The 15777-nt window shown below is 40.3% G+C and overlaps 1 protein-coding gene across 4 annotated transcripts in view; it reads right to left on the bottom strand.

Moving 5' to 3' along the window:
• mapk8b (mitogen-activated protein kinase 8b) overlaps positions 1-15777 on the bottom strand; it is a 34619-nt gene that overhangs the window by 5141 nt on the left and 13701 nt on the right. For 2 of the 4 annotated variants that reach the window (XM_074662626.1, XM_074662624.1), the window contains exons 5-11: positions 14164-14302; positions 10594-10759; positions 8434-8505; positions 4880-5062; positions 2611-2735; positions 1409-1472; positions 246-323 (exon numbers count right to left, since the gene is read on the bottom strand). In XM_074662626.1, the coding sequence (XP_074518727.1) occupies positions 246-323; positions 1409-1472; positions 2611-2735; positions 4880-5062; positions 8434-8505; positions 10594-10759; positions 14164-14302 (827 nt within the window). Of the gene's footprint in view, positions 1-245; positions 324-1408; positions 1473-2610; positions 2736-4879; positions 5063-7412; positions 7485-8433; positions 8506-10593; positions 10760-14163; positions 14303-15777 lie in introns of all 4 variants that reach the window. The other 2 variants (XM_074662625.1, XM_074662627.1) reach the window with 1 other exon arrangement.

Here is a 15777-nt window from a genome sequence, read left to right as displayed (position 1 = left end):
AAGCCTGTGGTCAGCCTGTGGAACTGAAAACGTTGTGTGGTCTGACTTTATTTGACAAGAAACAGTCCTTAGTGTTTCTCTGGCGGACTTCTATTGTGACATCACTCATTTTTTATGAGATGAGCTTTACTGTGATTTGTTACTGTATTATTACCTTCAGAACATTCACACACAGCGGCACTTTTACACCTCTGAAGAAATAAATGCTGTTAAATCTCTTTTTACAGGAAAGAAACTCCTCTAACCTATGGACGCTGGTTGTCCCCTGATGACGCCGTTCTTCGTCCTCTCTTCCCAGTCCAACACTTCTTTATATATCAACTCTGGAAGAACAGATCACAGATTTCAAACAATACAAAAGTGGCAAAAAAACATCAGCTCTGCTGCCTTTTTTTAACTTGCCAACATGTTCCTGTTGTGCTTTACTCTGGAATGGTGGCCAAAATTATTAGATCACTAATTATCAGAGTTAAAAGTCAACGTTTCAAATTTGTCAGGTGTTCTAACAATTATGGCCACTACTGTACATAAAACAGAAATGTTCATGCCTTGAGGTTGGGGATGGGTACCGAATTAGGTGCTTTTATAGGCACCAACTGAATTCTGTCAAAAGTACCAGGTACCAATTCACGTAAAATCAAAAGGTACCATGTTTAGGTACTTAAATGCATCCTTGTGACTGTGAGGGAGTGGAAGAGTAGGTGTTGTTCAATGCTGGACATAAACACAGCATAGAAATGTTATATACTGAAGAATAAATGTGTTAAATTGAAAAAATATGTAGATCTTATTATTAAACAAATTGAAATTTTTTCCACATAAACACAAAAAAGTACCGAAAATTGGTACCATTGAGTACTGGTAACGGGCATCAGTACCATACCGTTTCAAATGTGAAAGGTACCCATCACTACTTGAGGTTTGATGGTTGAAATCCTCAACTGTGAGTGTATTCTCTAATTTGCTTCTACTGGGAAACACAATTTGATACCTCTAGCTTTTCTGGAAGTAAAAGTGAAAAGCTAACTTTTAAAGGCTTAAAAAAAACTCAGTTTTTTGGAAACCAACATAATAATACTATATTTATAATCTGATACAAACAGATCATCAACAAATAAGTTTACAACTTAAAAAAAACAACAACAACAGGATATCAGAGGGGGGGCATGACAGCAGCATGTGTTTTAGTGATTTCCCTTTTAAAATCAGGTGCTGCAGACAGTTGCACAGTTTTGACTTTGATCTTTACAGAAGGAAAAATGTATCAGTTTGAGAAAGATTAAAAGTCCCACAGCCTACAACGCACCAACACAGACCAACCTAATGCAACACACTGCAAAAAAAAAAAAAAAAAAGTTAAGTACTCGTGACAGCTTATCAAAGGGAGGGAACAGAGGCTCTTCCCCACCTTTCCACTCCTCCACTGTGTGCTCTCGCTCATCCAGCTGCTTGTCTGTGATCACGGGTGGTGGCTGAAAGAAGACAGGAGGAGCGTGTTAGATGAACTCACTAGAAGGTTGATTCGACTCTACATGTAGCTGCACACATTTGTGGGTTCTGCTTTGCTTTCAGTTTCAAGATGTAAGTGTGGTAACTATTCTCGTCTTTCTGATGTCTACCTACTTAACAATGAAACCTTCAGGAAATGTTCACTGTCTTCAGACTGAAGTGACTGACAGAGACTTTTGTCTATAGAATGGATTATTTTCTAGGTTTTGCACCACAGTAAGTTTAATGAATTTTGTACACTTAGGGCCCCAGTCACACTGGCCATCTGTACCATATCCAAGCTTTAACTCTGAAGTCCAGTTCATTCAGGCAGTGAGAAAAATAGTCGTTTTTTTTGGGCTGTAAATCATCTAAAGCTAATACATGGGTACCAGAGGGACAATATCAGTCCTTAAAAATAGCAAATTTCTCCCTCTATTTTTGTTATCCCTTCAGAGAATAATTTTTAACTTTATATTCAAAATTTTTAGCACACATTGAGCTAAATCTATCAGTCTCCCTCAGGGTCAGATTGCAATAAGCTGCACATTAATGTAGTGGTAGAGCATCCTCTGTGAACAAATGTGCTTCTGCAGTCGTTTAATTCCAGAGAAGAGAAGAGACGGGAGGGCAGACGGTAAAAATCCACCTCATCTCTGCCTGATCATGGGCGAAATCAATTTGCACTGGCTGAGTCATTGTGTTCCAAAGGAGCGTGCTGGAACGTCACCAAACACTTACAGACAACACAGCTTGCATACAGAGCATCATCATTCTCGAAGAGGAGAAACACTGCTCAAGGATTTTTTTTTTTAATCAATAATCTGAAAGACTCCTGAATGAGGTCTGACAAAACAAAAATCAAACATTTTCTACCTGAGTGAGAGTAAGAGATCTGTATTAGTGATTCTTCTTCACTGTTTTCCTCTGACATCACATTTCTTTGCAGCAATCAGCAGTTTGATTCAAATTCCTGGAAACAGTTTTTTGGTCTTTTGCCCATGTTGTTAGGCTATTGTCCATCAAATGTGTCCACATGACAACCATAACCAAGTGCTGCTCAGGCAGATTAGCTCATTTTGACTGTTAACTCTCAACTAGCATTAATTCAGGGACACTTACTGCCTCCACTTCAGTCGGGTCATACCACACGTTGATGTAAGGATGCTGGAGAGCCTCATCCACTGAGATCCGCTTTGACGCGTCTATTACCAGCATCTTTGATAGAAGGTCTCGAGCTTGGCTCGCTGGAAACAAAAAGAGATGGTCAGTGGTTAATGATGAAGCCGGCAGCCTTAGATGAACAGTCCTGAAGCAAGGTTCACTTTTTCACAATACTCTGCCTTAAAGCTATGGTGTACGATTTGGGAGCTTTGTACATCTTAATAACACCGTTTATAGGGCTGGTATGGTCCTATGGTCCAATCTAAAGACCAAAAAGAACGAAAAAAATCCATTCAGTATATCTGCTGCAAAGCTGCATACTAGTTGACCATCTCGTCCTTCCCCACTACCCCTCTCACGTCAGCTAGCTGCTCAGCTACCGAAGCGTCATGGAGCCAGAGAAGACCGAAACCAGGAAGCTGTTACTGTTACCCTCCACAGGGAAAGGAAGAAAACGAAAAAGTACACCTCTGCCTTAAGGCTGTGCTATGCTCTCCACGCAAACGTGACACACAGAAATCAGGCGCAGGAAATCCTTGCAAGAGAACACGTGGGGCTTTTATGCTTTTTGAACACCCTGCGCAGCATCCGTTGGTGTCCATTCCCAAACGGCAGGGGGCAGTGTATCACAAACATACGTCTACCATAGTACTAAACAAGAGTTGAAGAAGTTTGCTTTTGTTTTCGACACATTTACATATCTATCACAGAGATTTTTCCAGGCTCTTTTAATAGATTTCTCTCCTCTGTCGACAGTGGCTGCAACTTCACGCCATGAATTATTTACTACTGGGTAATCAAGGTGATCTCTGTGTAAAGTGCCATACAGATGCCTGCACTTCGAGTACTAGGAGATCCCATTCTCCCGCCATCTTGTCCATGTGTCTCTGTCCAGCAGGTTAAAAGTTTTCGAGTGTGCACGGTGCTGAAATTTTCCGTGTGGAAGGGACTGTGTGAGGGGGCGTAGGTGCTAAAATGATGTCATCCATTTGTGCGAAGCTGCTCGGACCCTGGGCGCGTCATTCATAAATGAGCCTTTATCCTAAAATCTCAACAACAGCAGCAGCCAAATAAGTTAAAAAAAAATACCAAACAAATTCCTTATCTTTTATTGCTAAAAGATATTTTCAGTAGGAAGACTCAACAGGTAATGGAATGTCTCTATATCAGAAAAATGCTGTAGAATCAAAGGTTAGATGTTAGATGCTTTAATATTTTGCTTTCTTTATGCAGCGAAGGCAACAAAATCAAAGAGTAGTAAAATATGTTTTGGGTGTTTTTGTTTTGGGTATAGCATCTAGAACTTTGATAAGCCTATTGAATTTAAAGATCAATTTTAGGACTGCATTTCTAGTCCATGCCTTTCATACCTGAAGATATGGGTATTTTCAGGACATTCACTTTGCAGTTCATATGTTCTGTCTGAAAGCCTCACCGATGTGTCCTATCAAAGCTTACGAAGCCTAATGTGAACATCCAACACATGCAGCTCAACAGGAGCACTTCAGGGAAAAAACGCACGCTGTCACACACTCTAGCTTCTGCAAACTAATGAGGACAGGAAAAGATGGGCGCCTGTTTTTTTTGTGCGACATCTTGCAACAGCACCGTGGCACTAGCTGTGAGCGCTCCTGTCATCTTCTCTCCATTTACACATGAACACGCTTGAGGTAAATTCCCCCTCACAGTAAACAACTTGGTCCTGAACTGTCAGCTCCCTTAATAAGTCCCTAATCTCAAGCAGCCGCTGAAAAGTGATTTGTCACTCGGGCTTTGCTGCTGGCAGAGGTTTGGAAGGCTGCAAACACGCAGTGTAACACATGAACTGATGCTATTCTGAGAGAAAAAAAAGTTCTTCTTTCTGGTTTGCAAACACCAGGAGGAATAGTCACTGGGCCAACTTGGATTCATCATTATAATCCTTCAATTATAGGAAGAGGTATTTGAAAAGTCACACATGGTAAATTCTTCATGAGACAGGAAAATGGCTGTCGTTTAAATTCTGAGCTGTCAGGATTGAGCACATTGTGGTATAAAAATCCTGACTTAACAAAAAATCTGCCTTTTATTCAAGAATTTCATTCCAGGTATTTTAAAATTGGTCTTGTTACTTTTCACAAATTTCCACCCATAATGGAGAACTAGCTTCTTTGCAGTTCAAAAAACCTGAAGGAGCCTGACCATGTTAATGTCGAAAAGATGTATCAGAAAGAAAGAACATAATTACCTTTGAGTTTGTTGTGTTCGGAGTCTGCGGGGAACAGTACATCAGGAAAGAGCTTCTCAAAGCTGTAGCCAGCATACCGAGGTCTGTTCTCCACATAGGTCCTCACCGATTGGTTGAGCTTCATCAGGAACTCCTGAGATGGTGTCCCCAGCTGCTCAATCACCTTATTCCACTGGTCAATATCTTGAGGTTACAGAGTTAAGAAAGCACTGGACTGGGTTTAGGTCAGAGAAGTGGCTTTTTCAGGGTCTGAATGGGTTCATAGAAGAGACATTTTAAAGCAAAATAACATAAAGTGAGCTATCTGGGTTTGATTCCTCTCTGTGTTCTGACATTATTACAAATTTGCTAAAAAATGAGATTTAGATGTTGATCATTTTTAACATCTGTAAGTGCAGGGTTCACCTCAAAATTATCCAGATTCAGATAAAGTGTGCAACTTCTTTTTGAATGAAAGAAGACATTACAGATGTAACATGAAGAGAACTACGAAAATAAACATACAGGTGATGCTTTTTTCTAATCTCTTATCTTTGACAGGTATGAATACATAAGTAGGGGAAGCCAAGTCTGGTTCCAAGTATCTGTTTCACTGTCCCATAGCCTGTTTATTTTAATTTTCTAAATAGGTCTGTGTTTTTCTAAATTAAGAAAACTTATGGCCAATTTATCTGTCATATGAAAATTTAAAGAAGACATTTACCAAAATGACAGCCCTGCAGACTAAGACAGTTGTTGAGGCTAAGATGTCAAGTTGACAAATTCAAGGCAACCCAACCAAGAAAACACTGCCGTCAAATCAAACACAACCTGCGGCTCCAGTGGTATGGTATAGCAACCTTGATCTAGTATAGTAATCCCCCTTCTGAGCTGAAAAGGCTAACAGAATACTTAAGTACCAAAGGTGATGACTGTTCAAAACACAGTATTAAAAAGATTTAATCTGCCGCCATGAACAATACTGTCACTCCAAGAGACATACAGACTATTATTTATTAGATACAGTTGCTACAGAATGAACCTCTTTTTATGTTTTGTAGCTGTATTTTGAGACCAAGTTCTGCTTCTGTTCTATTTCAGATAAAGAATTTAAGCAGTCAATATGCCTTCTAAAACCTTAAAGAGGGGTTACTGTGCTTCTATTAGGCTCTAGACTGCCCCCTGGTATCCCTGCAGTAGCTTTGCATGATTAACAGCTCAAAAATTAAAAGTCCCTATTTTCTCACACTGGTGTTTGAAAAACCCTTATTTCAGCCTCTGCCTAAAGTGCCGTCTCTTTAAGAATACAAGCTTCACAAACCAGCTTCCCCAAACTTGGCCAAACCTCACCAAGAGCAATAGGCGGACCTTGGTGTTCGAGGCCCACCTCTCTAATGTATCATGAATAGGGATGGGTACCTTTCACATGTGAAACGATTTGGTGCCGATGCCCAGTACCTGGCAATCGGTATCAAGGGTACTAATTTTCTGTACTAAATGTGTTTATGTGGTAAAAAATATCAATCTGTCCGATAATAAAATCTTTGTTTTTTCAATTTAACATATTTATTCTTCAGTATATAACCCTGTAATGCTATGTTCATGTCCAGCATGGAAAATCGCCTTCTCTTCCACTCCCTCACAGTCACAAGGATGCATTTAGGTACCTAAACATGGTACCTTTGAAATTTCACGTGAACCTGTACCCGGTAATTTTGGCAGAATTCGGCTGGTACCTATAAAAGTACCTAATTCTGTACCCATCCCCAGTCATGAAACAGCTGAGAGATCATTATACAGTTCTACAGTTTCATTTAGCGGACGCTATAACACAAGCAAGAATTTAGACAGAAGGAAAAAACCTAGTTAATTGATTAATTATGTGACGATGGCCTCGTCAATTCACCAAGTCTCATGAAGATGCTAGATACACTGCTCAAAATGGTCCATTCTAAAAATGGCACAAGATCTTTTGAGCAGTGTACAGACAGATTAGGGGATTTCTATGTTTTTTTGTTTCTTTTTTTGCATTCAAACTAATGCTTTTTTAACTTTGACTAACTTAAGTAAAATGGCGTCTCCATTAGCTTCTGTGCAGTGTACCATATGACACTGATAATGAGGACAGGGTTGGAGGAGTTTCAGAAAACATGCAAATAAACTACAACTGCAGGATAAACTCGTACACAACAATTAAGATGTACTCACATTGCGGTCATTCATTAATGACAACAAGGGTAAAAATTAAGAATGGAGCATTTTCATGCCAAACATCTGAATGTGTCATAGCAGCAAGTAGTTAAAATGCTAATATAGCTTTTAGAGTATCAGCTTCTTTAGCTGCTATGATAACGATGTTTGCCATGAAAGGATTTACTCCTCTCTGACTGAAATGAATGTCAATGCTAAACACAGACTTCACCACTCATTGAACAGGAGCAGCAGACTGGCAGCTTTTCCCACTGTGTTCAAAGACATGAACAAGATGTCGGACAAAGAATGAGACGAGACGACATTTCTGGGGAGTCTGGATGGAGGTTCAACTTAAGGATACGATCAGTGCCTGGAAACAACACACTACCCCGGACCATTTCAGCCATGATGCAGCCAACAGACCAGACATCAACTGAAAATGAAATGACAACCACCAAATTAGCATGCAGGACTAAAAACAGAACAAAAAACACATTTAAAAAGAAAGGGAAAATTAAAAAACAGACATGTAACATGGTGCAAGGTGATGTGTGGAACAAGACAAAATGAACTGCATGCATTTGAGTACACTGTAAACCCAGGGTCAGTGTCCCACAGATCAGTCTTTTAGCTGTGATAAAGAGTTCCTTCTGCAAGTTTTTGTAAGAAGCAGAATGACTAAGAGAAGGATGTGTGTTTGAGATCAGTTCTGCTTCAGGTGCACTGAGAAGTGAATCATCAGCTTTCACAAGTGAGACACTGACTTTCAAGGTCCTCTCAAAGTGTTTCTGCAGTTACATCCACGCACCCTCAGTATCCTCACTGCCTTTTCAAATTCTGTGTGTGAAACTTGAACGTTCTGATCCATAAATGCAGGAGTTTTCATTTATGAGATGCTTTTTTCACTGTCACATGTGACAATGTACAGTTGAAATCTAAAACTGAGCACCTTTTTACTCAAATAAAAATCAAAACTATCTTGATTTTGCTTAAAGAAAGACAGAGTGGAAGCAGTTGAGGATAGATGAGGGTATGTTTTTGCTTTTTTGTTTCTAGCTATTGAGGAGCAAACTATTAAATTCTATTTCAGGTTTTTCGAGTGACTGTCACGATGCTTGATAGATCAGTGCTGCTGCTCAGGAGAGCAAGCAAAAGTCATGTGAGTTTGTGTTTCTGTAGGACGAGCAGGTGGGTGGCAGGCAGGTCGACGTGTCAGGCAAATCTGAGAAATAGAATTTCTGTAGCTGCTCAAAAAAAAAAAAAAAACAATCTCCATACGACCCGTTACATGAGGAATAACCTAAAGAGACGACAGATGTTGGTGCGCTTTGCTTTTGCTTAGCATGAAGAGCCAGACACTGCTGCAAGCAGCTTAAGGATACAATCCCTTCCTGGAAAAAGGATTTTGTGGCGAACCATTTCTGCCATTATGCAGCCCACAGCCCAAATATCCACTACATGTGTGCAGCATTAAAGGAGGGAGAAGAGAATAAGCAAACAAAATGCAACAAGTCAGCAGGAAAAATTAGTGTCAATGTTTTGGGTCAAGACTAAGGATGAGAGAGGATTAGTATTAACAGGACTCTGCCTTAATGGAAGCATTATTGCCATGTAGCCTGCTCAAACAGGAGTTTTATGAGTCCTGGGTCAAAAAAAAGAAAAAAGGAAAAATAACCATCTGTCTAAATATGAATCTATACTTGAAACATACAGTGAAATATACTGGTTACTTGTCCTAACATAGCAGTAGGGGAAAGTGATGCTACTCTGAATGCAAAATGTCAAGCTGAACCAGGAGACAGTAAATGTAGCTTAGCTTAGCTTTGTTTAAAGGTCCCATATTGTGCAAAAATCACTTTAAGTCTTTTAGTGAAATTTGTGGGTCTTTGGCTTTCCTCCCAGCCCACAAAATGTGATATTTAATGACAAACCTGTACTTAGTAGTGCATGTGAATGTACAATCCTGAACTAAAATGAGCTGTTTGGATTTTGTGGATTTGCCGACTTCAGTGATTCCATTTTTTGACCAATCAGGAGCAAGTCTGACCTGATTGGTTCACCGGGGCAGATACCCCCAAACCCCCTCCCCGCTGCAGAAGAGATTTCTCTCCAGCAGCGGGGAGGAGAATGCCGAAATTGAAGAGCCATCGCTGCTCTGTTTTTGGCTGTAAACAGCCACATAGTTCCATGCACAAGCTTCCCATCTCCGAAGAAGACAAGACTAAGTGGCTAGAGTTCATTTATCAAGGAAATGTTCCAGCTACACTCAGTAAACTGTGCATGTGTGTGCTAGTCACTTCACGGCCGACTGCTTTTCCAGCTTTGAACAGTACAACAGAGGGCTAGCGAATAGACTGGTCCTGAATCCAGGCGCATTACCAACCATCCACCAACAAACCTCTGACCCTGGAAATGTGAGTATTTTAAATGCTGTGTGCTGTGGAGCAGATGTAAGAGCTTTTCCTCAGTGTCGCCCCTGTCTCTGTGTTAGCTTCAGGATGCTAACTCTAGCAGCGGTTAGCCTGTTGTTTCAGCCTGTAATGTTATGGTAAACGAGCTTCGCTGTTTTCTAAACATTGTGCACTCAGAGCTCGCGGCGCCGCTCTCAGTGACGATGAAGAGAGGGGTGGTATCAGTGGTGGCTCATTTACATATGAAGGTCACGCCCACAAAATCAGAGCATTCTGAACAGAGGGGCTATGAGAGCCTGGAAACAATGCTGCTGTGCTTGATTCACTGGCTTTTTGGACCAAAACATGTTACTACCATTTCATGAAGACATCAACGATCCATATTAAACTGCAGGTAAGGAGCATAATATGGGACCTTTAACTTAAAAAAGTGAGTAGCCAGTGGGTAATGTCCTCGAGAGAACATCCAATATGAATACACTCTTCACTCATATTAACAATGAAATCATCTGCATAAAACTTTACACAGGGCCTCGTTAACAACCTAATCCTTCTGTGAGCATCTGCTGAGCTAAATGGTCTGCTGCATATGATTTCATATTTAACCAAATTGGTGTCAAACTTCCCATCATACACAAAGCAAATTATTACGTTTCCAAAAAGAAATAAACATAATAATTTAACCCTTCCTTCAAAATCCCTAGTCCTAAATGGTGATGCCTTCAGAGCAGGAGCACCATGAGAATCCGCTGAAGCATGCACAAGTGCCTGTATTCATTCTGGCTTTTTTTTTTTTTTCAGCCAGGCTGTTAGAAGCTTAGGACAGGCAATCTCTTAATAACACATCAAAGGCATGCTAAAGCACTGCTGGGAACTGGAGACCCCAGACAGGAAGTTTCCCACAAAGCACCAATGCCCAACATGCCAACTTCCCCCCTGAGTCTGACCTTTACAGGAACAAGGGGTGGGTATGCATGTGTGTGACTGTGACTGTGATAGTGTTTGTGTGTGTGTGCCTGTGGTTGGAAGGTGCTGGAGAAGAAACATCCCAGGGGGGGAAGGGGCCATGCAGCAGGCCAGGCAGCAGCTCAGGAGCTCCTCATTGGCCAGAAGCTGCTCTCTTCCACTCACCATTGGCCTGGTAGCCCATGCCTAGGATGACTTCTGGGGCTCGGTAGTAGCGGGTGACAACGTATGGCGTCATGAGGAGGCCTGTGGCGGCTGTTCTGGCCAAGCCAAAGTCCAGAATCTTCAGTGTGCAGTCAGACTTCACCACGATGTTGCTGGGTTTTAGATCCTGTGTAGAAAAAAACACACTGACAGTTTAGATCAGTCATTGACATATATGGCATCACAATACATGAGCATACAATTCAGACATCACTCCTCGTGTTAGATACTAAATTTTCAGAATCAGATACTTAAAAGGAATTAAAGCTTTGTGCAAAAAAAATGAACAAAAGGTATTTTTGAAGATGCAATGCTCTGGAGATAACTGGTTTGTATTTTGGGATTATATCTCAAAAAGAGAGAGATATTTATTTAAAAAAAATGCTGGTTGCAGCTACAACAGCATTAACCAGGAAACGGTTGTCAGAGAGAGCAAATCTCTTAACTGATGGATGAACGCTATAACGGATGTTTTAAGGATAAGTTCGGTTTGTACAGCTTTTACATTGTTTATAGAATGAAGTAGAACAAAATACTTATCCAGAGGGCTTTCCTGATTCACACAGTGCTTCGGGAGATATTCAGATCCAAAATCGTGCAGCGGACGTCTGTATAATGGGATCCATCGGGGCATAGACAGCGCTGCTCCTAAAACTGCATTAATCATCCAAAAACTCGTGTTTTTCACCAATATTCCATCATGGTCCGCTCCGGGTTAGTCCTCTGCTGCAGTCTGTGTCACTCCAGACAGCGCTGTGTGGCTGTAATGACATCAGAACTGACGAAGACTTTGTTTACGTTTGCCCCACCGCGCATGCGCAGTACTCTCTGAAGAGCTGACTCCTTTCTTTGAGGGGCAAACGTAAACAAAGTCTTCGTCAGTTCAGAGGTCATTACAGCCACACAGCGCTGTCTGGAGTGACACAGACTGCAGCAGAGGACTAACCCGGAGCGGACCATGATGGAATATTGGTGAAAAACACGAGTTCTGGACGATTAACGCAGTTTTAGGAGCGGTGCTGTCTATGCCCCGATGGATCCCATTATACGGACGTCTGCTGCATGATTTTGGATCTAAATATCTCCCGAAGCACTGCTTGGATCAGGAAAGCCTTCTGGGTGAGTATTTGTTCTACTTCATTCTATAAACAATGTAAAAGCTTTATAGACTGAACTTATCCTTTAAAGTACGGTAAAGAAACAGCATTTGTCAATTACAAGTTACAGCAATTTGCTGCACAAATAAAAAAATGGATTGATTTTGTAACTTTGCATAGCCACATAATGTCAACTGTACACTGCAGAGATGGAGGATGGAAAATGTCAAAAAGTACATATATATAAAAGTCTGAGATCTATTACAGGTCATCTTCATGTCCTTGATTTCTAGTAGTGTTAGTGTAGTCAGGCAGGATAACAGCTAGCCCACGGTGGAAACTACTTCCTTTGATCATAATCACAATCATCACTTGAAGAGGATGAAATCATCAAATAGTGAAGCAGAAGCACAGTTGATTGTGCTCGACTGCCAGGAGAGGTAGGAGAGCATATTGTCCAGGGAGTGGTTGGAAACCCTGATCACCCTGCAGAGCCAAAGATCTCTCAAGAACAAAAGAGCTGAATCTTTGCTGATCCATGACTCATGTTGCATCTGTTCACCTTCTGAAAGCTTTGCGTGCCGGGCTGTGCTGACGCTAGCCGGGCTGGTTTGCTCCGCCTGTGGCTCAATTAGTTCTGGCTGGCAGAGCAAGAGGAGCTCTGCTAATCTACTGCAGCGTCTTCCTCTGAGGGTGATTGACAGAGTGCCGACAATGTGTGTGAGTGTGTAAGTGAAGTGCGCTGTTGACTCTGTGTGTGCATCCAAGAGGGATTGTTTGTACACTCCTGCAGGTGCTTCAGGGTGTGTAGGTGTGTGTTATCCTGTGTCTGTTGATTAAACCTAACCAAGTACCTGAGAGTTTTCTGGAACCTAAGACGTGCTAAGCAATGACCTGGGAAACAGAGTTCAAACATTCAGCACAGCACCACGCATAGTTTTCACATTTAATAATCTTATGCCATTCAACGAGGCTGATTGATAGAGTCTGGTTGGGAACCTTTGGAGTGTTTGTCTATATTTTTTTTCTACTGGAAATTATGGATCACTGAACAATGGCGCATCACTTTTAAAGACAGAATTCCAATGAAAAATGTAAGTTAGTGTGCACTCTACTGATAAAAAAATAACCTTATCTTACTTCTTATATCAAAAATAAAAACAGAGAAGCAAACGGTAACAAGAGAGGCCCTAACTATTTCTTGGCTAATACATTTGACAATCCAAAAATAGAAGAATTAAACCAGAAATTATGTTACACAAATTTTTGTTTCAATCCTCAGACTCCAAACTATGAATCTTCACAGGAGATAATAAATGTTAACAGTTCCGTGCTTCTTAGTTGGCTTATTTTGTCCTTTCAGTGGCATTTGGGATTTTGTTTTCTCTTTTTGTATTTGGCTGAAGGCAGCAAAGTTAGCCAAGGGATGTCTTTAAAACCTAGCATTTGAATTCCAGCAGCTTTAACCTTTTTTGATACATCTACATTTGGCTGTCATTAACGGCTAACTTCCACATGATTAGTGTCTGTCAGAGCTGATGGGTATCACTTCTAATCAATGTGTTTGCTTCCGCTGGCTCTGCTGTGTTGTATTTCAGATGTTTCAGATCTAGCAGGTCTAAGCTCTCCACAGCTTATACAAAAGACTCCTGTTTGTGCTGGACGCTGGAGCAATGACGCAACAATTAGCACATGGCAGATCAAGCAAGACAGGAAGTCATACTATGAAACAACATTAAAACAAACGGTTGGTTCTCAGAATAAAACACTCCAGAGCTTATTTTGTTTCACCACAAAAAATGTCATTATGGGCAGAGCCAGGCCTGTCAGCAAGTTAGACTGAGGAGAGGCTCATCAATGAAGTAAGAAAACTGTTTATTTAGTAATTACAGAGAGAAATCCTCAATCATGTGACCCTAGCTGTCCAGCAGTCTGGCACTGTGTTGCCATTCGGCAGAGCAATAACAGGTAAAAGTCAAGTAAAAGTCTGGATAATGCGTCAGGTTAATACTTTATGACACTTTAGGCTGTGTCTTTTAATATTGCTCTAAAACCTATTTATCAGGGCTGTGACAAGAATATTCAGCACTCATATATTAATTTCAAAATGTAGAAAGATAGATTTTGCTGATACGTATTTAGTAAAAAAAGGATTATATTGCAGTTACATTAAACCCACTTGTTATATCTCAGCTACATGTTCCAACACAGCAAAGGCTTGGTTTAAAATTTCACAGTCATGAAATGTAAAGGACACTTCCTGTATGCTTTTCAAAAATAAAAGCATGATCTTTTTTTTCAATCAAGTGTCTGACTTTGTTTTCAAGCTGTGCTTTTATTCTGAATGTGTGTGCAGCAATGGAGATATCAAACAGTAATAATATAATTTGAGAAGAAACAAAAGAGGAAGATTTAAGCTTGTTATGCATCTCACCCTGTGTATTATTCCAGCAGCGTGCAGGTGTTTAATTCCACACAGCATCTGGTAGAGCAGGTAGGACAGCCTCTCGTGGTCCAGCTCCATCTGAATCACCTGGCAGAGGTTTGCATCCATCAGCTCCATCACAAGATATCTGCAAAGAATGCACGGGGAGACATTACCACAAAGTGATACAGAAAATGTCAGGTCTGCTGAAATGCCCTGCTCCTTTAAATCCAGGTTGAAGACTCACCTTTTTACTGCTGCCTTTTGTTAGAGCAATTAAACAATCCATTTTAATATTTTTTTTTAAATCACACAATTTGCAACTCCAAATTGCAACTATTACCATAAATCTGTTTTAAATTATTTTGTTTTATTGTATCATTATTTTTAATCTGCTTTTGATTGAATTTTAATTATTGTCAAGTCAAGTCAAAGTTTATTTATAGAGCATGTTAAAAAACAACCTCGGTTGACCAAAGTGCTTTACAGGGGTACAAAACAACCTCTCATACACTTTATATTAAGGAGCCAAACATTAAATATGCATAAAAAACAGAAATAAAACAAGATAAGGATAAAAACAATAAAAGTAGAGTAAAAGATAGGAAAGGGAATAAAATGTAAGGGATAAAAGATACAAAGATAAAAAGAGATTAAAAAAAATGTTTAATATGTTTTCTCTGTAAAGCACTATGAATTGTCTTGCTGAAATGTGCTATGTAAAAACTTGCCTTGCCTTGATGCCACATGTCTGTAACACCTTAAAACAGATGACAAAGTAACTTCAATGAAAACAAATATGTTGAATGAAGTGTGTTAAAATGTGTTGTAAAGTGAGGTTTACACTAAAACACTCCTTACATGTGGATTGAGTTATGTATCTTGGCTACCTTGTTAACTGAAAAAATAATCAAAACTGCAATTTAGTCTCCTCTGTCCTGACTTCACAGCACTTTGTTCTCTGTGGCATTTACAAAGTGACAGTAAGTGCTCTTCTTTTCAAAACCGTGATGATGTTACGCTTTCTGGCAGCTGTTATATCATCAGACTTGACAATCCTCCCACACAGAGGAGGACCTTTTGACATGTTTTCATACGAAAAGAAACATCTCGGTAAAAGTGAGTGAACACTGTGAAATAAAAAAAAACGTAACTGGTTCTTGGGTTATTGTAGCTTTACAATATGTTTGGTACAGAGGCAGAATTCACAGGTAGATGCTGTTTCTGTTCCTAAAATCATGTTCCTGGAAATGGGCAGAAACTAAGTACTGTTATATACTCTGCTCCAGAAGTATACATTTACTGAAACACTCGGTGAATGGAGTGTTCTTCCTTCATCCTCTTACTGTGTGTTTGCTCTGCAGCCCTCTGGCTACGATTTGTCCAGTTTCCTTTTTAGCTCCAATCAAGCAGACACAGCGTGTGCATGCACACACATACACACAGAAAGCTTCTAGAGGATGGCATTAATCATGTTTGTTCCCGTCATACTTTGAGAAACCATCACTACTCCCCCCACGTCTCAGTTTAGTTCTCCCCTCTCCACAATTCTGCAGCCAGTTTTCACTCACATGGACGTCTTGTCTGCTTGGAAATACATCAAGCATTCTGCCGAATAAACCC

The sequence above is a fragment of the Halichoeres trimaculatus genome, unplaced genomic scaffold (genome assembly GCF_033239565.1).
Source record: "Halichoeres trimaculatus isolate MK-OKI-2021-1 unplaced genomic scaffold, fHalTri1.1 fHalTri1_scaffold_23, whole genome shotgun sequence".
NCBI lineage: Eukaryota > Metazoa > Chordata > Actinopteri > Labriformes > Labridae > Halichoeres > Halichoeres trimaculatus.
Note: the sequence above shows the minus strand (reverse complement) of the source record. Positions and strands in the feature narration are given on the sequence as shown.